Source organism: Neomonachus schauinslandi, chromosome 6 (assembly GCF_002201575.2).
Source record: "Neomonachus schauinslandi chromosome 6, ASM220157v2, whole genome shotgun sequence".
Taxonomy (NCBI): Eukaryota; Metazoa; Chordata; class Mammalia; order Carnivora; family Phocidae; genus Neomonachus; species Neomonachus schauinslandi.
This window is the reverse complement of record NC_058408.1, coordinates 106,936,372-106,958,269: the sequence shown is the minus strand read 5'-3', so window position 1 is coordinate 106,958,269 and position 21,898 is coordinate 106,936,372. Positions and strand designations below refer to the sequence as shown.

Genomic DNA, 21,898 nt, shown 5'->3' with positions numbered 1-21,898 from the left:
AGCCCAGCCCTGGCACCGAGACCACATCCAGTCCAGTGCGTCAACATGTGTCAGACAAATCAGGAGCCCAGACTCTCTGTGCCCACACTGTTCTCCCAGAGGGAAGCTCCCGCCCCACCATGAAGCTCCTTGTACCCTCTTCTGGGAGTCCTTCCTGAGCAGTCCCCCACTCAGGGAATCCTACCCACCCAGGCCGCCCACATTTGCACAGTGCCCGACTGCAGCAACCCAGACTGTGAGAGTCACTCGTTCCCTGAGCACCCGCTGGGGGCAAGGCCCCAGGACACAGCAGTGATCAGGCAGAAGTGTCCCTACTCTCGGGCTCCAAACCAGCTATGGCCGTATGTGCAGGACTTCCAGCTGGTGCCCGACATCCGTCAGGACAGGGACTGTCTAAATCGGTTCCCTGGGAACCGAGCCCTGGGCATACGGAGAAGATGCTCCAAGGACAAACGATGGCTGGGGTGGGTGAATACGACTGGCTGCCGATGGCCACAGAGTGCTCTGTGGATCAGAGCCAGGCCCCGCTGGCCCCTCTGCCTCCCCTCAGCACCCCAGCCGGACGGCCCACACCCCGCTCCCCCTGGAGCCGCCCCAGACGGGACCACTCACCTGGACGTGCTTGCAGTCGTGGCCTCGAGCAGGCAGCTGGATGCGCCGGAATGTGATGGGGCACTTCAGAGATACCTTGATGGCCGTCTGCTCCACGCCATCCTCCCCGTTGAGGGTCGTGTTGCCCGACGAGGCAGCCACGCTGCTGAAATTCCGCTTTACTGTGGGGGCAGGAGGCACAGGTGGGTGTGGAGGACGGGGCGGTCCTGCACACATAGCATCCCCTCCTGTGGCTCAAACACACCCCGCTTCTCTACCGCCCTGAAGACACTGGGAGGCCCCAGGAATAACTGGCGCACCCTGGCCTGATCAGAGGGGAGCTTGGCCCTCCGGGCACCCTGGGTCACCCAGCACTCCGGGACGGCAGCCCCCACGTGCCATGTGTGGGAGGCATGTGTCCCTAGAGGTCACCATGTCAGCTCCCCAGTCTCTGCGGAACAGGCCCCGCCTTCCCTAGGAAGGGGGACTGCCTACCACACGTGCAGAAACCCAGAATGCCACTGCCCACTGATTTTCTGGGCCCGGCGCTCTTGCACTCACTTCTGCAAGGGTGGAGATGAGAATGGACTAGTGCCTGGCAGGAACCTGGGGCTCAGGAGGTCACGTGAAGAAGCACAGAGGGAGGAGCCGTGGGGCACCTCCCTCTGTGGTGCCCCTCACTAATGACCTGGGTGTCTCCTCCAAAGGACTGGACTCTGAGCCAAGTCCCTCTCCCTAGTTTAGCCATGAGCTGTCGAGGTGGGGAGGCCAGTCGGGAAACCACCCCTAGGCCTCCCTTCTGCTGAAGATCCCCTTTGTCCAGTTCCTAGACCTGATCTTCTAGCTGATCATCTCTTCCAGGAAGCCTGCCAGGCCTGTCTATAGCATGGTGTTTCCTTTCAATTTGCCTCATCCCCTGTGCTGTGATCCAGCTCGTCCAGGCTAGGCAGGTCTCAGAGGCCATGCTCATTTGATCATCCCCACAGATCCAGAAAGAGGGACATGAATTGGGGGTGGGGAATGGTGCCAAGAGACACTAGGGCCCCGGGGTTTGTGCACAGAGCCTAAGGTTGGTCCTGGGTAGATGAGGAACACGGATGGACGATGAACACGGGCTGGGGCTGGTTCTCGCTCCCTGAGCCCCCGTACTCACTTTTTGTGATACAGTGCTCGGCGGGCAGGAGGCGCTTCTTGAGGAGGCCTTGCAGCACGGAGCGCACGGAGGGCCGGTGGACCAGCTGCAGCACGAAGAGGTGGGACTGCCAGGAAAGAGTGTGTGCTCAGCCCCCGCCCTACGGCCCCCCTATGCCCCCCAGTCTCTGCGGAACAGGCCCCTACGGCCCCCCTCCACGTGTGCCCGGAGGCCCCTGAAGGCCAAGCCCAGGAAAGGGCCCTTGATTCACAGTGATGTTACTCTGTCCCAGGATGTGTCCTGGGACCTGTGAGCCTGGAGACCCAGGCAGAAGTCACCACTTGGGACAGTTGCTTGGGTCCTGGGCTGACACCGCAACACCCCTGGCATCAGGTTATGGGACACCTGGTGTCAGGACGAGAGCTGGCCTCACTTCCTGACCTCGCTCAGCACTGCTCCCCATCATGTGTCCTCCACCCTTCCTGCCAGAGGGTGTCATCCCTGTTCTCACTCCTCCAGGAAGCTTTCCAGGATTGTATACCCTCACAAGCCCCTACAGGGTCTTCATTCTGACAGTACTCCCCATCCTGTGACTCCCATCTCTAGGTAGCCTTGGTGTCCCTATGCTTGTAAGTGCAGGATCAGTGACTTTCCTTCTCCTGTGTCCCCCACAGAGGCCAGCAGAGCGGGGCAGGCAATCTACTCCCCCATGGATCCCTGAGCAAGCCCTGTGTACCAGGCCCTGATCTCTGGGGTGTAGGAGAGTGGCTCAGATGTGGTCCCAGAGCAGGTCACAGATCGGAGGGACACATACACACTCGATTCTAGGACAGCAGGGTTGGGGGAAGAAGGGAGAAAGTTAACTCCAGACTTGATGGAGTTGGGTCTGGGTCAAAAGATGATCAGAATATAAAAATTTCTTGTGAATGAAGCCGGAACAGTGCCTGGCTTCGAGGCACACAGACCTTCACCAGTGGAAGATGGGGGACACGGGGAGAAGGTGTCCAGGAGGAGGGGCCCGCAGGAGGAAGTTGAGGCGGGTGTGCGGACTGGATGGGGGCTGTGGCGTGAGAGTGGGAAAGGCCACGTCTACGGCCAGAGCCCGGTGGCTCTGAAGGTTATCCCACAGCCCCGGGGGGCCCGCCGCACGTGCGTGGAGGCAAAGATCACTGCAGTGGCCACGGGGATGCGGACAGAGCCGCAAGGGCAAGGCTGTGGACCACGCCCCGCGCTCAGCCCCGCCTGCACACTCACACAGCAGCAGGCCGTGACGGTGATCTGGATGGTGTTGCGGCCCGGCTGGCATACGTGCTTGAGGTGCAGGGGCTTGTGGGAGGTCTTGTTGTCGCCGCGCTCGATGGTCAGGGGCGTGGCGTTGACGCTGACCTGCACCGAGGCTGGCCAGTTGGTGTTCATCTGCCGGTCCTCGTGGTGGTAGCACTTGAACTGCAGCTCTAGATCCGACCTTGGGGGGGGGGGGGCGTGGCACGGCTCAGATGGCGCTGCCCGTGGCTCGGTGACACCTGGCCAGGCAGCACGCCTCCACCTCACCACAGCCTGAGCCCTCAGGGCCCCATGTCCCCAGCTGCCACTGCTGCCCCCGCCTCCCCGCACTGTCCTCTCCCACCCTGGATAGCCCCCCTGCCCACATCGCCAGTCAAAACCCGTCCCGACAACCCACGTTCCCTCACACCGTTCACTCCAGCCACACCCCACTGCTCAGCTGGTCTCCTCCAGACCCCTCCCTATCAGGGTGACACCTGCTCTCCCAGGACAGAGAGAGAGGGACAAAAAGGACAGACACTAATGTGGCCAGACCAGCTGGGAGGCTGACGATGTCCCACCCAGACTCCAGTTGGGACGGGCCTGGGCCGTGTCGGATTCAGTTCCCCGCCCAGCTGGGCACCAAAGATACAGCACGGAAGGGGATCCTCATGAAGCCGGCACTGTGGAAACCAAGCAGGCCAGGGCCACGGGACGCCTCCCAGGCGAGGGCACTCGGGTAAGGAGGGAGGGGTGAGCAGGGCCTCTGCACAGGGGTCCCTCCATCCTCCTGCCTGAGCTCCTGCGCCCTTCCACCCACCCAGCTCTGTCTACAGCCCCCACCGAAGCTCACTTGGCGTGGCCAAGGCACTGAGTTAGCTGTGTGTATGTGCCCAGTGCAGACCCATCTTGTGTCTTTCGGGTGCCCACTGGGTGGCTGAGAGACTCTGGGTAGAGGGGTGGCAGGGCATCGTGAGTCCTGCCTGAGGAGGAAGGACCGAGGATGGGGACACCAATGGGTTCTGGCATCTAAGAGAACTGGGCCCGAGTCCCAGCTCTGCTGCTTGCTGTGAGAACTTCCCCCAAGCTAATCGACTTCTCTGGCCTCATTGTCAATGGGAAAAGCATTGCCCACTGACAAGATCAAGGGAGGTCAGGTGTAGAAGGCAGAGAACACAGGGCCTGGCCCAGCCCTTGTCCTCTGGTGTGTCTGGATGTCTGAGCAGCGGCCTGGCTCAGTGGCCAACTGTTGGAAACCTGTAGGGCTTGTTGGTCCTGCCCAACCCAGCCTCATTCCTCTATTTTCCGGCTCTAGCCACAACAAGCCATGTTCAAGTTCCTCCTGCCAGCCCAGCGTCCCTCCTGGAAGACCGCCTTACCGGCCTTTGGGTCTGACCTAGCCCCCTTTTCCTCTGGGAGGTCATCCCTGACCACTCTCTCAGGACTACACTGAGCAAAAGCTGCTCCCTGCCCTTGGGCCACTATACCTGCCAAGGCCTGCCTGCAGGTTCCCCACAACATCTCCCAAACCCCGCCCAGAGCGGGGCCCAGTCAATGATACCGAACAGGTGAAGGCCGCCGGCAGATGCTGTAATTACCTGCTCAGGGCAACGCCTGGGCCGGGGACGTCACCACCGGACGCCTCCCCCCACCCAGCTTGGGCCTGTGCCCCCAGCATGACGCTCACCTCCACATCAGTGTCTGGTGGACCGTGGGCCGCAGGTGAAAGACGTGGTTGCTGACAGCCAGGTTGTGCTCGAGGCGGAAGGGCTCCAGCACCACGCCATCCCGCACCGGGAAGGTGAGCCGCAGCTCATCGTTGTGGTTGGCTGGGTGGGGAGGATGAGCTGGGTCAGCCGCACGCCTGTGGCCACCACAGGCACACAGGAGCATGGGCCCTGGGGCTGTGGGTGGGGCTCGCCCCCCCCACACAACTCGCACTCTTAGCTGCACACTCGGGACTTACAGGGGTGTGTGTGTGTGTGTGTGTGTGTGAAAGGGCCACAGAAGCTGGGCTATTTGCCTGTGTGCACACCAGGGAGCCCGCTGCTTCTGTCAGTCCACCCCACCCCACCGTCCCTGCGTCCCATGTCCCACTCATCCTGGCTCTACTCCCCTCTGACCGCACCTATCACCTATTCTGGAAACCCCAGGCTCCTCCGCCCAGCCCCTCTCCACAACTGGGAGCCGCTTCTGCTCCCAGCCTCCAGCAGCTCAGGGCTGTTGGCAGCCCAGCTCCACCCCAAATTTCCCTTGCGGGTGGGGCTTCTCTGCTTCCAAGCCCTCCCGCCCTTTCCACATGCCCAGCCCCCGCAGGCAGTCCAACTTCCAAGCCCCCTGGCTCCTGGCCCACCGCAGGGCCCTAGGTGGAGCTGGCCAGACAGAGGGAGGAGGTGGGGCTGGCCAGACAGAGGGAGGAGGTGGTGCTGGCCAGACAGAGGGAGGAGGTGGGGCTGGCCAGACAGAGGGGGAAGGTGGTGCTGGCCAGACAGAGGGAGGAGGTGGGGCACTCACCTGGGGGTGGCGGCAGAGCGCTCATATTTGGCTTGATGTCAGGTGGGAAGGGTGGTTTAACGTCTTGGCTGGGGGACAGGTAGGGGGGGATACTGCTCCCAGGGGTCATGGGGGGCGTGGGGTTCCCTGGAACAGGTGAGTGGGGGTAATTTGCCACAGGAACTGGCCTAGGAGGCTGGAGGAAAAGAGAAACCATACATAGGTTATGGAGTCACAGGGATAGGAGGGACTCTGGCTACGGACGTGCACCCCACCCACCCTGTAGCCCTGGGGCTATGGTCCCTGCTCCCCCAAGGGAGCAGAGCCAGGCCCCCTCTGGAAATCCCTCTACACCGGCCAGCACTGAGGTCTCTGGCTGCCTACATCATTGCTCTAAGCTACACCCTCCACTCCCAGCCCAGCAGGGTCCTCAGACGGGAGTCGGGCCTGCAGCACTTGGGCAATTGGCTCCCCAGGAGGCCGCTCTCCCTTCTGCTCTTAATCCTTACTCATCCCTGGCCCACCTGCCTGGACCTGTGCATTTTGTCTGGGCATCAGTGTGCCCCAGAGCTGAGGACCTGGGAGTGCGCTCCCACCTGCGGGCCTGGGGTGGGGGCGGCCGGTCCCCTGAGACACACAAGTATGCCCGATGAAAACAGGAACATACCCTGGTGATGTTTCCTTGGCTGTAGTTATTGTAGCTGCTTCCCGAGAAGGTGCTATTTTGTCCATTAAACTGCTCTGGCTGTTAAAGCAAGATACACAATGTGTTGAAAGTGGAAGGCAGAAAAGCTCCCAGAAGCCAGCTTTCCCTCCTGATATGAAAACTGGCCAGAAGTGTCATACAGGCGATGCTGACGAGGCCCATCCAGTGCTGGGGTGTGGGGCGGGACAGGGGTAGAGCAGGTCACCCCTTCCCCCGCCCCGGGATGGGATTTCGTCTCTCTGTCCACAGCTAGTTATATAGCAAGAGTTTGCAAAAATAGAAACACCTAGAATGCTAAAGTTGGAGCAGTGGTGGGTGGTAATGGAAGTTAGCATGCTTCCTGGGCAAATAAATGTAAAGTGTGTCCAGAGCAGTCTGCACTCCTGAGAATGAACTTTATAATCCCAAAGAAGGGAAAAGCTATGTGCCCAAAAATATTCATCACGGTGTTACTTCGAAAGTGAAGAACCAAGAGCATCGCAAACATCCCATAGGAAGGGAACAATAAAATACGATGTGGTTTATATCGGTAGAAGGTGAGGCACCCTTAAAAAGTGAGAACCACAGAGACTCTGTAGCAATAAGTAACATACTCCTGATTTCATGTCAAGTGAAAGAAACAGATTCAAAACCACAACCGTAATAACAACTATATAACATACTGATGCCCACGTACACTAGGGAAACAAAGGTTTAGAAGGTAATATTAATATATTCAAGTGGATGCTTTTCTTTAAAAAAAAAAAGACGTGTTTCCTTTATGATCATCTGGTGTGTGCCGTAAACAGTAAAAAGGAAGGGGAAAACCCTTGTCTGAGCCCCATGACTCATGGGGAACCAAGAGCTGCCAGCCTGACATTTTGGCCATGGCTCTGAGCACTCGAGGACACATCTGGAGATCTCTGCCTGCCCCCTGGTGACTTCAGGGGACACACAGGACCAAGATGACACAGGTGGGGGTGGGGATATGAGGTGTTGAGGAAGGAAGGGGTGGGTGGGGTGGTAGGACTCACCTTGTAATACTGCCCCATGTTGACCGTGGGGGGTGGGTACTGCCCGGTGCTCGGCTGGCTGGGCATCCTCTGCCCGGGGTAGTTGGGAGAGGTGAGCGGCCGCGGGGGGTTGGGGGTAGGGTACTGGCCTGGCTGGGTGGGGAACTGGCTGTTTGGTCCGTATTGCTGGTTTCCATAGTTGGGCTGTGGCAGCAGAGAGAGGAGGAGAAAGGCTGTCAGTGTCTCGGAGCCAAGCCACTCACCAGAAGGCCAGGCGTGCCCCGGCCCCTCACCTTTGTCCCGGCTGTTTTCCACCAACAAACTGCCTTCTCCACCCAGAGAGAGGGGGCGGCACCAGAGGCTGCCCTGACATCCAGGGACATGACGTTCTGTCTGTCTGGCTCGAGGGCCACCTCCCCGTGAAGCGGTCTTCTCTGAGTACCCTGCCCCCTGAACTGAGGGTACTTTCAGAGCCTCTCATTCATGCCATTAGGAGGGAGCTCGATTCTAAAGCCCGCTTCATGTGTCTCCTAGCACTTGGTGTGTGGCAGGGGAATGCAGACAACGGGATGTGCTTCCGGAAAGATGGCCCCCTCAACCGCTGCATTTGGAGGCTGAATATGGGAGGCCCTGGCCCCACACCCCACACTGAACAGCACACACTGATGTTCAATTCTGGGCCATGCGTGCAGAGGTCGGGAGAAGCAGGCTTGTGTAGGTTCCAGACAACCCTCTCAAGACAGGCAACTGAGAGAGGAGACAGCTCAAGGGAGGGGCAGGATCCTTGTCCTTGGAGATCTACAAAGTGATCCCTGACACGCTGATGTCCACCCTGCAGCCGTCCCGCCCCCTCTGTAAGATTAAGTGACCCTCAGGGCCACCTCCCACCCAGACACTCCAGGCCATGACATCCTGCGAAGTCTGCTGAAGCTCCTTATCTATTTAAACCGTCTCTCTTGCCTCTAGGTTCCGAGGTCCCGGCTGTGTTCCAGCAACTGGCAAAGAGCAGACCCTCCATAAATACTCCCTCGGCAAATGAGAGAAGGATCCAGAGGTAAGCGGCGGAGGATGGGAAGTGTCCGTGTCAGTGCTGAGGAACTCCACCACTGATACCGTGGCAGTACGGTGGCTGCTGTGTGTGACAGTGTGGCTCCTGCCACATCACCAGAGGAGTGCAGGTGGGGGCCCGTCAGGCCACCGAAGAGGAGTCCTATGTGGGACCAGCCAACCCGACACCTGCCCCAACGTTTCAATGGCTCAGAGATTCTAGAAGCGTGCCATTGCAAGGTGAGGCCCGCCTTCCCAGGCAGGGTCAGGCCACGCAGGCTGTGATCACCCAGTGTCCCAGCCCAGTGCCAGGCATTTTGTAGCTGGGGAGCATCGGCGTCCAATGAAGAGGATGACTGAGTAGAAATAATTCAAGGCCCTTGGGGTGTGCCTTCGCCAGAGCATGCCACAGGTGCAGGTGGACATCGGAGCAATGACTGGGAATTTCTCTGCCTTTCCTTTCCTGGGATCACCTCCTTAGGTGCCGGCAACCCCAAGGCTGGGTCTGCAGACGCACCTCTAGCCCAGCCAGCAGGAATGCGGAGAGTTTGAGCATGGAGGGCCTGAAAGAGGGCCCAGAACTCCTGTGGGGGCTGTGTGTGGGAGTGAGGCCAGGAGCTTGAGCATCAACCCCCCTCTTCCCCCCAAGGACAGCCAGGACCTTGAGAGCCGCTGTCCTTCTCTGGCTGGTGCCTCCCTGAACCAACGCCATCCAGGAGTGTCTGGGCTTGAGCCAGGCTCCCGGGTGTTTGAGGAGGTCTCTGACCTCTCCCCTCTGGATTCAGGACACTGCCAACAATGGCCAAGCCCGAGCTAGGGTGAATGCTGAGGGAATCACACAGACCTTTGAGGAACTTAACCTCTGGACTCTAAACCCATTGTAAGGTCAAGCTGAAGGCCACAGTTCGGAGGCAAGTAGGGTCGGGGTCGGGGGGAGCCGGTCTGAGAATCGGTGGCGAGCAGAGAGCTGTGGGGGAGACTACTCAGCAAGGAGCTTTGCCTAGGTAAGGAATCAAGGCAGGCTTCCTGAGGAGTGCACACTGGGCCAGGATTCTAGGGTCCCTGTGTCTTTTGCAGGTGAACTAAAGCCTTACCCAGACAGGCCACTTGCTGCCAATTCTTCCCACTGCTCACTGAAGGCCCTATGACACCCCCTCCAGGAAGTCCTCTTTCTCTGACCTCATGCTGAATTCCGGATACCCCTGTGCATCACTGCTTTATGGGCTCCTGCTTAGACAGGTTTCCAGGAAGGTGATCCCCTTTCCTGCTGAAGTCTGGGTTCCCAGAGGACAGGTGTGGGTTTTACTTCCTTAAATCTTTACCTTTCCCTTGGCTGAGCTGGCTGGGCAGCCAATGAGACAGTGTTCCTCCCGAAAGAGCAGCTGACAGTTGGCAGAGAAGAGCCCTAAGAAGCACACTGTCTGCCTTCCAGTCACTTCTCCGACGTGCACAGCCTTTAGATATCTGCAGGGTTTTGTCCCCTCTCTCACTCTTGCAAGTGAGAAGCCCTCATGTGCAGGTGAGGAACGTGGACCCAAGGAGGTTTCACTCCTTACCAAAGTCACTGGGCCCGTGCCTGTGCCGAGACCAAACACCACGCTAACAGCTTCTGCTGCCTGCGCCAGCCCTGGGGCCAAGTGCTTCCCGTCTGGCCCTCGTTCACATCTCCCAAGTAGCCCCAGGAGGTAGGCTGGATCGGCACCGTCTCTTACAAATGAAAAACCATGACTCCAGCAGGGGACAGGACTTGATCAAGGACTTCCAGCTGGGAAATGGCAGAGCTGGTCTCCAAGCCAGGAGCCCGACTCCTCCATCCTAAGGCTCAGACTTTTGGTCCAGGTTTGGCGCTGGTCAGTTCCTGCCCTTTGCAAGGTCCTGCCCACAGCCCCTCTGTTTTCAAGCCCTGGGTGCTCCCCACCTCCCACCCTGGCCACCACCTGCCTCCTGTCACACTCACCTCTCCCGGGTATGGCCTCTTTATGCTCTGAATGGGAAGGGACTGGGGCCGGGGGCCCGGGTAGGTCTGCTGGGGCATCCGCTGCCCGTGCGTGCCAAAGGGGCTGATGCCGGGCGGCCGGGGCTGGTTCATGCCCATGGGAGGGCCGCTCATCCCCGAGGGTGTCATGCCAGCCGCCATGCTTGCGGGGTTCATGCTGCCCCCCATGGAGGCAGGCCCCCGCGGCCCGGGCTGGTTCATGAATTGGCTGTTATACGCCTGGGTGGGACCCATCTGGAAAGAGGAACAGACCTTCAACAGGAGAAGAAGAAAAAAAAAAAGAATAAAATGCCACATGCATTGAAAGTGCAGGGAGGGAAGGGTGGGGGAGGTGGGAGGCTCTGGGTCGGGGGGCACTTTCCTGTGTGGTTGCAGCTGGTGACCAGGCCCCAAGGGATGTCTGGCCTCTTGGGCTCACCACTGCCCTCTGCAGGCCATACAGAAAGATGCAGCCCAAGGGGTGTTAACGGGGTGGGGTGCAGTCACTCCAGAGAGCAGGCAGCATTTCCAGGGAGGCAGGCAGGGAACGGGGAAGAAGGTGCAGAGGTGGGGAGGGGCACGGGAGGATGGAGGGGGATGAGGATGGAGGCAGGAGCCCCTTTCCTGGAAGCCCTGGCCCCGCCCTCGGCCGGTGGAGACACGCCCTCCATCCACAAAATCTGAGGCAGTCCCAGCTCCCACGTCTGCCCACAGGCCCTGCTGTCCCCTTCCTACAATCCCCACCTCCTCTCCCCTGTCCTGCGTTCTTGCGGGGGACCCTCTCTCCTCACACCCCACCAGTCCTTCTGAAGGTCAGGGGAGCAGAAATGGGACCTGGGCTCAATCCACAGATGGGATGACTAGGAGTGTATGGTCTTCAGAAGCCACCACGGGGACAGACTGGTGACAAGGCGTTTTAGGCACCGAGCCCGCGCTTTGGTGAGCAGGTGCCCAGAGGGCGATAAAGAACCTCCTTCCCCATTTGCAGACACGCATGAGCCACAAACCCACGCAGAACAAACGCAAGCACCCAGACGGCCTCCCCGCACCACACCCAACCATGCCGACACACCCACGTCCTAACACACACCCGTCCACAGGCCTCCAAGGAAACCCAGACGCACCCTGACACCATCAGCTCTTCCAGCACACATGGCACCAACACCCCAACTCCGCGGGGGGGGCAAGGCTGGACCGCGACTAGTGGGGCCCTTACCGGTCCATACTGGTTTATATCCTTGTTCTGCGTCTCCTGCAAGGCTGCCACGGTGGCCGTGGCCGTGGCCGTGGCCGTGGCCGCCGCTGCCGCTACTGCAGCCGCTGCGGCAGCTGCCGCGGGCTGAGTGAAGTCAGCGGGCGGCCTGGTGTGCGGAGGGATGCCCATGCCTGCAGGGGCATTAGGACCCCCGGGGTAACTGCAAGGGAGAAGAAGGGGAGACTTAGACACTGCCTGAATCTAAAGATGAACCCACTGTAAGCCCTGGGCTGGGAGGGAGAAGACAGGTCCTTCCATGCCCTCCTGCCCCCAGCTCACGGACTGGGGAGGCGTCTAGACCCCGAACCTGAAGGGGAGAGGGGCCCCTGCAGGTTGGCAGCTCTTCGTGCCCCTTGGCGACAGGCAAGCTGCTGTGTTCCCGAAGCCCTTGGTGGGGTGCTGGCCGGCACGGACTCTCCCGGGCACGAGATCACTGCACCTCGCTGCCATGGGCAGCCCAACTTCTGGAGGAGGACATGGTGCCTCACAAAACCCTGAGCACCTTGCCCACGGGCCCTGGTGGATGGTGGGCTGAAGCCAAAGAGGTGGCCTTGGACAGGGCAGGGCGGCAGAGGAGGAACGGGGTGCCTCTCTGCCCAGCCCCTACATCCCTGCAGCATCTTCCTGGGGCTCCTTGTTCCTTCCCCACCCCCCGCCCCCCCGGCTCCTCTTGAACCTTGGCGGTACGGCCTGAACAGCCCGCGGGGCAGGGTGGCCTTCCTGCACCTGTCTGGAGCAGCTCTTGACCCCGCCGCCCCCGCCCTCATAGCGTCTGACCCCCCAGCCCCATGTACAGACACCGGAACAGAAGGGCCGCTCCGGGGGACGAGAGCGCGGGCCTTCCAGCACCAGGGGCCTGGCGGCTATAACAACCAGCCAGCTGTGTTAGTGTCTCACCCACTCGCTGTGTCCCTTTAACGGAGGGGACAGCAGAGCGCGGGTAGTGCCAAAAGCACAGGGCTGGCGTTTCAACCCTACTCCTGCTCCGGGACGGAGGGGAAGGGCAGCGCCAGAGCCGCTCCCGAGGGCTGCTCACCTGGCCCCGAAGCCCCCGCTGCCGGGGTAGTTGGGCCGGCCATACATGCTCTGCTGGATGTAGGGCTGAGCGGGCCCGGCCTTGGCCGAGAACTGCTGCTGCTGTCCGGCAAACTGGGGGGAGTTGAGGCCGGGGTTGCTGGTGGTCATGCCCGACGCCATGGGGTTGCCGCCTGGATTCATGGGGTTGTTGGCATTGGCCATAGGGTTCCCGAGGACCTGTGGGCAGAGCGTGGCTGTCACCCAAGCGGTGTCCCAGGGGCCATGGGAGGGAAAGAGGAGACATGGGGGGCTGTTGAAATGGTACAACGGGGAGAGCAAAGGGAAAGGGGGAGAAAGTGGAGTCATGAATTGTCCCCAGACCATACAAATACTTTGAAGGGGGTAACACAGCCCCGGAAGCCAGCAGCAAAGGGGATGAGAACCCCGGCCTGTGATGGAACCAGGAGGGGCTGGTCCTGCCCTCAGTGGCAGGTGGAAGGCACTGGACTTCTCGGCCCTCCTCTGCCAAGGGGCCTGGGTGCCCAGAGGCTGGGATACATGGTGGCCCTGGGCTGCTGCTTTGTCAGGGCGAAAAGAAACCCAACTTGCCAGCTCTGGAGGGTGGCAGGATCCCAGCCAAGGGGCCCCTGTGGCCTGAGACTGCAGGGAAGGCCAGGGGTGCCCTTGGGGACGGCCACCAGCCCCGAGCTGTGGCAGAGGCCGAGCAGGCTGGACAGGAAGGTGTGGAGGAAAGAGGAAGGGGTGAGAGCGGGAGGCAGGGCTGGCCAGGGGGGTGGGGGAGGGGTTTGTCACAAGCTGAAAGCTTACCATTTTGCTGAAATCTAACCCAGGTTACCCACGGTCAAAGACCCCAGACGCTGGAGCCCTGAGGCCAATAACATCCAGGAAGTTCTCCTATTTATCCAACCCAAGTAAACATGGGCTAGGGAAGAACCCCCGGCTCTCGGTCAGATGAAAGTCATTCCCCCAGAAGGGCCCTCGGATGGGGACGGTTGCCTAGGGGCCAGCTGCCGCCCTCCTGAGCAAGCGTGGAGGGTAGCGGCATGTCCACGGCTGAGTGTGCCCCAAGAGCTGGTCTTTCCAGCTGGGCAGTGTGAGGTTGACTGGCATGGGAGGATGACCCAAAGGCCCCAGGGCTCAAGGGATGGTCCTGCTGGAGGGGGGGAGGGGCTGCGGCACAGGGGCAGGACAGGCTCTTACCTGGCTCTGGGATGTGTTGGTCACTCCCCAAACCGTGGTGACCACGGAGAGGGAGCCGGGAGGCTGGTTGGTGTTCTGCTGCCAAGGGACAGAGTCATAGGGGAATGACCCATCACTGCAGAGGGAGACAGAGGGGGGATCCTCAGGGACCGCATACACAGGAGGGCCCCATCACCCCATCATCCTCCATGGCTCCCAGTCAAACCCAGGTGACCCCCATCTCCATCAGCTCTAGACCCCCCAGGCCTGGCACAGGGTCCGATGCAGAACAGGCACACCTCACGTGGTGGCAGACCCTGGAAGTGACCATGTCTCCCCTCATCGCTGTGGAAGTACCACCCCCATGGCTGTCTGCCTCACCTGAGCCCAAAGTCCACAGGCCACGCTATGGAGGAAGAAGAGAGCCCCACAGGCCCCACCTGAGCTCCTCCTTCCACCATGCTCTGACTTGAAGTGGCTCTCCAGAAAGAGCTTTGGTTTCCCCATACCAGCTTCCCCTTGGAACTTCCCGGTCCCTTCTCAGAAAACATCGGAAGGGCCCCAGTCTGAAGCTCGCCTCTTCCCCCTTCCTCCCAACCCTTTGTAGCAGGTTGGCCACCCAGCCCAGCTGATGTGGCCTCTGGCAAGAGGTTCCTTACATCACTCTTCCTTCCTGCCTCTGGATCACAGGCATGGGCCTGCCTGCCATGCTTCCTCCCCTGCTCCCACCCCAGTCTCCTGTGCACGTCCCCGCGAAGCTAAGCTCCCTCAAACACCCAAGACGCTCTCCACAATCAAAGACCTCCAATGGCTCCCAGTGTTTACAAGGCAAAGTCCGAACTCACACACTTCAGAATGATTTACCCTGCTGGCTAATCCCACCCTACCCTGCCTCCCCGCTTGGCTCCCACCTCTGTGGGAGCACCCCAACCATTGCCCCATTGCCCTGTCTCCCCTGTCTCCTTGCTAGGCCCAGAAGCACCCACCTTGTTTGGTGACATCTCCTGAGAAGCCCCCAAATACCAGAAGCAAGGACTTAATCTTAGGCCCAACACCCTGCCCTGCACACAGTAAGTGCTCAATAATGCCTTTTTATTAGTTGCTATGGTACTTGTGAAGAGTGACCCCCGGGGAGAGGGAAGGGGCTGTCCAGATTATAGCATGAAGAAAGTGCTGGGGTCCCAGCTCCTAGGAGTGCTGAGCTGGGACTGCCTCTGCATTGACTCCTTGGCACCTCTCACGGAGACACAATCCCAGATGTGGCCCCCAAGGGAGCAGAAACGCAGAGCACCCACATCTGTTGTACCAGCCCTGCATGGCTTCCCGACAGCGGGGAGGCCTGCAAGGTGGCACTGCTGGGTACCAGGCCGGGGGAAGGGGGTCTGGGGGAGGCTGGTGGGGTAGGAAAGCACATCATGCCTCTGTCTGGCTTGTGCTGTCATCACAGGAAGTGAGCAGAAGACAAAAGGGCTCGCTCACTCCTAGAGAACTTATACCCCGGCCTAGCAGGCAAGCCAGGCCTGGCCCTAGAGGTGCTGGGAGCCAGCCGGGAGGTCAGGACTCACAGGAGGGAGGCACCCTCCTGCGTGACAGGCAGGCAGGGGGGAGCCGGGGGGCTGAGTCTCGTGCCTGCTTCTCACCGGGCAGAGCCCTCAGCAGCCAACGTAGTCAAGGTGGGCAGGGCCCTGCAGGGGTGATGTCACTGTCTGCCCAGGCTTGCTCGCCCCCTGCCTGGACACCCTCTCTGCCCGGCCAGCCCCTGGCTTCCTTCCTATCTCTGCTCAGAAGTCACCTCTCTGGAGGGGCCTGCCCTGACCTCCTGCAGTAAGAGCAGCCCCACCCCTCCACTCCCTTTTCCTCCTGCCCTGGCTTTTTTTTTTTTGGTACCCTGGGTACGAATCCTGTCCCTTCCTGGCTCAGGGAGGGTCCAAGTTCCCTCGCCTGTCTGCACACAGTCCCCTCTTTTGTCAAATGGGCCTAAGAAGGGCATTCCCCCACTCTGCTCTCTGAGTTTTTGGAACTGTGGGTCATGAAACACGACTGGGTCATGACATCAAACCAGCACGAGGGGAAAAAAACAGAATAAAAAAAATAGTTAAGCGTGAGCACATGGTAAGAATAAATAATATTCCTCAGTGTCTTGATTTTATGTGTGAGTGTGTGTGCACCCTGGGTCATGGTGTACTACGCACACTTACTGTGGGTCTCAGGTCAAGGAGGTTTGAACAACACAGGCCTTGGTAGCATAAGCCTGATGAGGCTCAAAGAGGAGCATGCAGACAAAAAGGCTTACTCGACTAGAAAGGGACACAGACTTGGGCATTACTCATGATTTCTAGGGGAGAGGAGAGGCCCTCAGAAACCCAGACCTCCTGCCTACCCTCTACTCCTGCCGGCCAGACATGGCGTGGGTCAATGAAAAGGGGGTGAGGCCCAGATGCACCCGCCAAGCTGATAGACAGCTCACACTTGCATCTGGGAAGGCTGTGGGACCTGGGAGCCCAGAGAGCTCAGGAGGGCTGGAGAAGCAGAGGGAAGGAAGCGATGAGCTTGCTCCTGAGCATGGCTGGGCTAGAGGCCTCCCTGGGAGAAATCACGGAGGACTGGGGTGCCACCTGGTCCCGGGCCTGGCACACCAGCAACCCGAAGGAAGGCCCTGCAGGCTATAGTTTAATCCAACAGAGAGGAGACCCCTAGATGCCAGCTGTCCTGTGAGGCCCTCATCTTAGGTGTACAGGATGGAACACAGGACCCCAGCAATTTAACAGAGCACAAGTGTGTGTCTTCTCTGCCCCACAACTCCCATCAACCCTCCAGGCTGATGTCCAGTTCATGTCCTTTTATTTTTTTATTTTATTATTATTATTTTTTAAAGATTTTATTTATTTATTTGACAGAGAGAGGCACAGCGAGAGAGGGAACACAAGCAGGTGGAGTGGGAGAGGGAGAAGCAGGCTTCCCGCCGAGCAGGGAGCCCGATGTGGGGCTCGATCCCAGGACCCTGAGATCATGACCTGAGCTGAAGGCAGACGCTTAACGACTGAGCCACCCAGGCGCCCCTGGTTCGTGTCCTTTTAGAATGTGCCTGGCAGGCTCAGAAGTAAAGCCCTCTGGGAGCCCCTGGAGCCCGGCAGGGCCCCACCCGAGCTTGGGGCGGGGCGGGGGGCGGGGGATGGGTAGCTGCTGCCTCACCACCTTGGCTGGGGAGGCCCCGGCTCACCGGGATACTGCACAGGCCCACAAACACGCTCCTGACTGCCCTACGGCTCCGTGGGTGGGCCTTGTGGGCGGAAACCAGCTCCTTCCTGTTTCGTCCCCTCCACCCGAAACTTGGTGAGAAGCAAACTTAACCGTGGTTCCCAAACTGGGCATGCCCACCGTCTGGCTGGACGGTGCACCCCGGGCCTAATCCAGGAGTGCACGCGTGTGGCCAGGGACACGGATGTGTGTCTGCACGCACACCCTGCTGCCATGTGGCCGGGCACACGCGGGGGCAGAGACAGGCACGCGCGTGGAGGGGCGGTCTCAGGGACTCGCTCGCCCCCACTCACACCTGCTGCAGAAGCAGAAGTGGCAGCCGCACCAACACGGCTGTGACTCATCTCCTGGGGAGACGGCTCCTGCTGTCGCAGCGAAGGCTCTCGCCCCCACAGGCCCCTGGCAGTCAGCCCTGCCGCTGCCTCTGCTGGGACTCAGACACCACCACCGGGGGGGCTGCCCGGCTCCAGCTCCCTGTGGCCCAAGGAGCAAGGGCAAGCCCGGCTCCTGGGCCCTACCAAGGTGGGAGGGGGCCTAGGGTGATGAAGGGGAGGCCTAGGGGGCCTGTGGGGGAAGGGGGTGTCCTGAGGCCCTTCCTTCCTCTGGCAAGTACTATCTGACCTGCAGATGAGGTCAGCCCAGGTCAGGGGTCCCTGGCATTTGGGGACTGCCTGCTAGGAACCACTTCTCTCCTCTTCTCCATAGCTGGTTGCAGTTCAGAGGGAGGCCAGGGCCCCTGGAATGTGAGAATCCCAGTCTTAGTAATCCTGTCCAGCTCTGTGCACCCCCAGTGGGTACACCCCATGGTGTACAACCCCATAGCCCAGTCTCGTGCCACAGCTGCCCCCAGTTGCAGGCCTGTCTAGCCAAAACCGCCCCAAGAACCCTAGTCCACCCAGAGAGGCCCCGGTCCCAGTAGCCACCTGGAATCTCGGCAGTGTTCTGCCTGCCAAGCACCTCCTCACAGGGAGGTACCTGCTTTCCCGCCTCTGTGCCTAATCTTAGTCTGGGATGCTTCAACCCTGCCGCTCATCCTTCCCAGGCTTCTCTTCCAAAGGCCACCTCCTCCAGGAAGCCCTTGTGACATTCACTGGCTTGAGCTCCACTTGTTCCTCACATTCGTAGGGCCTGAGTGGGGGCCCAAATGAGAGGCCCCCCCCTTTCTCCTTCTGCCCCAGGAATCCTGAGTTAGGCTACCTGTGCCTGGCATGATGTCACCACACACCTATGGGGCTTGGAAAGCCTTTGCTAACCAAAGTGCCAGAGAGAAACACCGACTCTCCATACTCTCCTCAGAAGGATGCCTGAGAATGAGTAACTGTGTCCATTCATTAAACCTGACGGCTAAGCACCTACAGTGTGCTTGTGACCCCATGGGCACTGGCACCCAGGAAGTGAGAGTCCTGCCCTCCAGGGAGAGGGACAGAGGGAAGCTAATGAAGCAGCTACTTGCTCTCTCTATGCCTCAGTGTCCTTATCTGTAAAATGGGATGATAACAGTACGTCTCTCAGAAGGCTGTCGTGAGGATTGAGTGAGCTCCCACGTGTAAGGCAAAATGACCACATGCAGCTGACCTCGGGCACCGAAAACTGTTGACCGCTGCTGTTGTTATGATTTATTGAGTGGCTTCTAGAAGCAAGGAGCTGCGTGAAGGGACTTCCACCTAAGAACTCATTTAATCCCTTAAAGTGGGCTCAACAGACGCATCCATAGGAGCTGAGGCTCCCAATGTCCCGGGGCTTGTCAAGGGCAAGACTGCCAGGTGGGCCTGACCACATCCCATTGTCTCAGGGAGCTAAGGATTGGGTAAGATAGCACCTCCCTGCACAAAGATGGGGAGGGGCACCTGGGGGGCTCAGTTGGCTAAGCAGCCGACTCCGATTTCACACTCAGGTCATGATCTCAGGGTTGTGGGATCAAGCCCTGCATCAGGCTCTGTGCTCAGCGGGAGTCTGCTTGGGGATTCTCCCTCTCCCTCTGGCCCTCCCCTCCTTCGCAAATAAATAAATAAATCTTAAAAAAAAAAAAAAAAAAGGTGGTGCTAACACGAGGGGGCACATGCTATGAGGGACATCTAGCAGTCCCCAAGAATTCCAAGAAGGGGCACAGCTTCCCGAGGGTTCTTGGGGAAGCCACCCAGCATGAAGGGACAGAGGACGTGTAAAGTTTAGTCTCAAAGACTGGCTGCAGAGGAAACCCAAACAGTGACCCAGGGGAAGAAACAACAACACTCTATCCATCAAATCATTAGCTTTGGCCTGCACAGAGTATCCTAGCAAATACTCAGGAACTCCGACTAAACATTTGTGAGGCTAATATTCAGATGGCACAGGGAGGCCCTGCGGCACAGTGGATAACTATCTGGGCTCTAAACTTAAGAGTCTCTGGGGTCAAGCCTTGGTTCAGCCACTGACAATTTCTGTGACCTCGGACATATCACTTAAGTCAGCTCAACTTTCTCATCTGTAAAATGGGACTAACTCTCTCCTAGGATGAAGCATACGAATACAGGTAAAGTTCAGCACAGTGCCTGGCACACAGTCCCTGCTTAACTGTACTTACACTTTTCTCTCCATTTCTGCAGCCTGACTGTGTGTAGGTACCCCTATTTACTTGATGACGGTGCTTACAAGTTTTGCAAAAATGCTATGAGAGGGGGTGTTCTTATCATTCCTGCTTGTTGAACAGATTTCCCAAGCCTCTGAGGCTTTCTTTAGTGTTCCTTTGCCATCCTGTCACTAGTGAACTCCTACCTATACTTCAAAGCCCAGCCTGGATACTCCCTTTTGTGATTCTCTTAAGCAGAATCAAGGACGTTTTCCTTTATTCCCTCAACTCTTTTGTCACATAAAAGAGCTTTTCACATTGCAGTTAGAGTAGATGATTTACATGTCTGTTTGGCAGCTCCATAGGCACTGACTGATGTTTGCTAAATGTGAGAAAATGAGTAAAGCCCAGCAAGAGGGGAGTGCTGATTCCTGGCTCCCGGGTACCTGCTGTAGCAGTGTCTACACAGACATTCATGGAGGGAAGAGGTGGGGAGGGCTGAGTTATTTCTTCCCTTGCACTTCTAACAGCCACTTTATTTGGGAGAAATAACAAATTCCTATTAAGGGTATTGTCAGACCTGAATTAATTTTCCTGATGTGGCTATATTGGTCCTGTCTCCATGCAAGGCTGAAGAGTTACCACTAATGAAACACCAAGTCAGTGAGGAGCTGAAGCTCCCACCCTCTTTCATTTAGGGGAGCCGTTAACGGGGCTCTCCATCATCACAATGACTTGGGCCGCTTCCTTCCCTCCCCGCGGTGAAACGTAGAGGGACCTGCACAGCTAACTGCATATTAGAGGGTCTTAAATTTTTTCAGTAGGAAGGAGGAAAGGAAAAGATGCTGTACCTCAGCAATCTGGAACCGATGGGGCAGGATTTATGGCTCCTTCAATCCCTTCCTTCCTTCCTCCCTCCCTCCCTCTTTCTTTTTTTTAATTTTCTGGGGGCAAGAAGAAGGACCTATTACAACCTGAGCTTTGGGTCCAGCTCCACAAAAGCAGCTAACCATGAACGTGGCGAAGGTGGTACGATGGGACCAAGGAAAGGAGGAGGCTGGGGGGTCAGCTCTGATGGAGCCCTTCTTTGTTAGCTGACCAAAGTGAGCGCGTCAGGGTCCACTGGCGGTGGGCATGTTGGAGGTCCTGCACTGCTGTTTCTAGCGCTACAGATGAGGACACTGAGGCACAGAGAGGTTACAGAGCTGCCCAAAGGCCCCCTGCCAGAAGAGGGCAGGGCGGCCACTCATGCCCAGCGGCCCGGCTCAGTGCCTGTGCCCCGACCTGCTGCACCTGGGCACCTCTCCTCTGGGGGGGGGGGGCGCAACCCCCTCCCCCGGAAGAGGAAGGGCGGCACCCCTTGATTTTGGAGTCCTCCCCAGCTCTAGCGGGCTTTGACTGGTAATTAAGTTAGGCGTGTAAACAAGATTTATTAGGCTTTTAATTACTTTTGCAGCACTGATTTGCATATGGACAATGTGCTAATCACAAACGGCTTTTTTAACCAGTCATTTAAATCTGAGAAGGAAGGCTGAAATGTTTGTTGGCAACATGTCCAGGTCACTGTGGGGGCTGTGGTGCCCGCCTCCTTGTAACCTTCCCCCTAAGTGGCCGGGACCATGGCACCACAGCCACGGGGTCCCCCAGAGACAGCCTGGGGCTTCGGCCTTTCAGGGACCCCCACCCTCTCCTATTGTCTTCAGAGCCTGAAGACAAGGACCCCTGAGTTTTTGAACAGCCACACACCTCCAAGCCCCAATCCTGAACATCACCCATGGCCCAGGGTCTCCTGAATTCAATGGGCAAGAGGGACTTCTGTCCTCCAAGTCATTCAATATAGCAGTGGGGGTGGGGGCCCGAAAAGTTTCCTCTCTGTGAAAAGTACTTGACTTTCCTTCTTATTTGGGAAGTTACATGAGGACTTAAAAGGTGATGCCTCCTATTGGGGTTTCCCGGGAAATTCATGAAGCTACAAGTAGAGACTGGCCAACCTCCCATCACCTGCCACAATGTGCTTGTGGCCTCAGTGTGGGGCCTGCAGGGACGTGGACCAGTCCTTGTTCAACTGATGACACTTCTTTCCGGTCTCAACCGCCCTCGTACAGAATTGGGAAATAGGGCAAGGTCTGGATCAGAGTTGGGTTAACAACCGGACACCACCTCACTGATCTTGAATGGCCAGCAGCAGAGTGAAGGGCAGAGCACTGTCCTGCCCCTTCTGGGCTGTGTGTTCTTGGGTAAGTCACTGTCCTGCTCTGGGCCCACTTTCCCTTCTAGCTCTGCCATTCGGGGTGGGAGGTATGGTGCAGAACGTGAGGAGGTCACGTTCCATGGAAGCAAGTGGTCATCCCTCAGTTCTCAGTGAATCTTCCAAGGCACAGGGCTCTCCCGTCTCTGAGAGGTTGCCTCTTTGCATCCTCT

At 58.6% G+C, this 21,898-nt stretch overlaps 1 protein-coding gene across 1 annotated transcript in view; it reads right to left on the bottom strand.

Moving 5' to 3' along the window:
* The window catches only part of ZMIZ1 (zinc finger MIZ-type containing 1), a 187,560-nt gene that overhangs the window by 11,674 nt on the left and 153,988 nt on the right, over positions 1–21,898 (bottom strand). The window contains exons 7-17 of the mRNA XM_021700290.2: positions 13,693–13,807; positions 12,491–12,708; positions 11,416–11,614; positions 10,182–10,454; positions 7,199–7,381; positions 6,147–6,224; positions 5,501–5,675; positions 4,674–4,815; positions 2,978–3,188; positions 1,745–1,850; positions 613–773 (exon numbers count right to left, since the gene is read on the bottom strand). Coding sequence (XP_021555965.1) covers positions 613–773; positions 1,745–1,850; positions 2,978–3,188; positions 4,674–4,815; positions 5,501–5,675; positions 6,147–6,224; positions 7,199–7,381; positions 10,182–10,454; positions 11,416–11,614; positions 12,491–12,708; positions 13,693–13,807 — 1,861 coding nt within the window. The remainder of the gene's footprint in view (positions 1–612; positions 774–1,744; positions 1,851–2,977; positions 3,189–4,673; positions 4,816–5,500; positions 5,676–6,146; positions 6,225–7,198; positions 7,382–10,181; positions 10,455–11,415; positions 11,615–12,490; positions 12,709–13,692; positions 13,808–21,898) is intronic.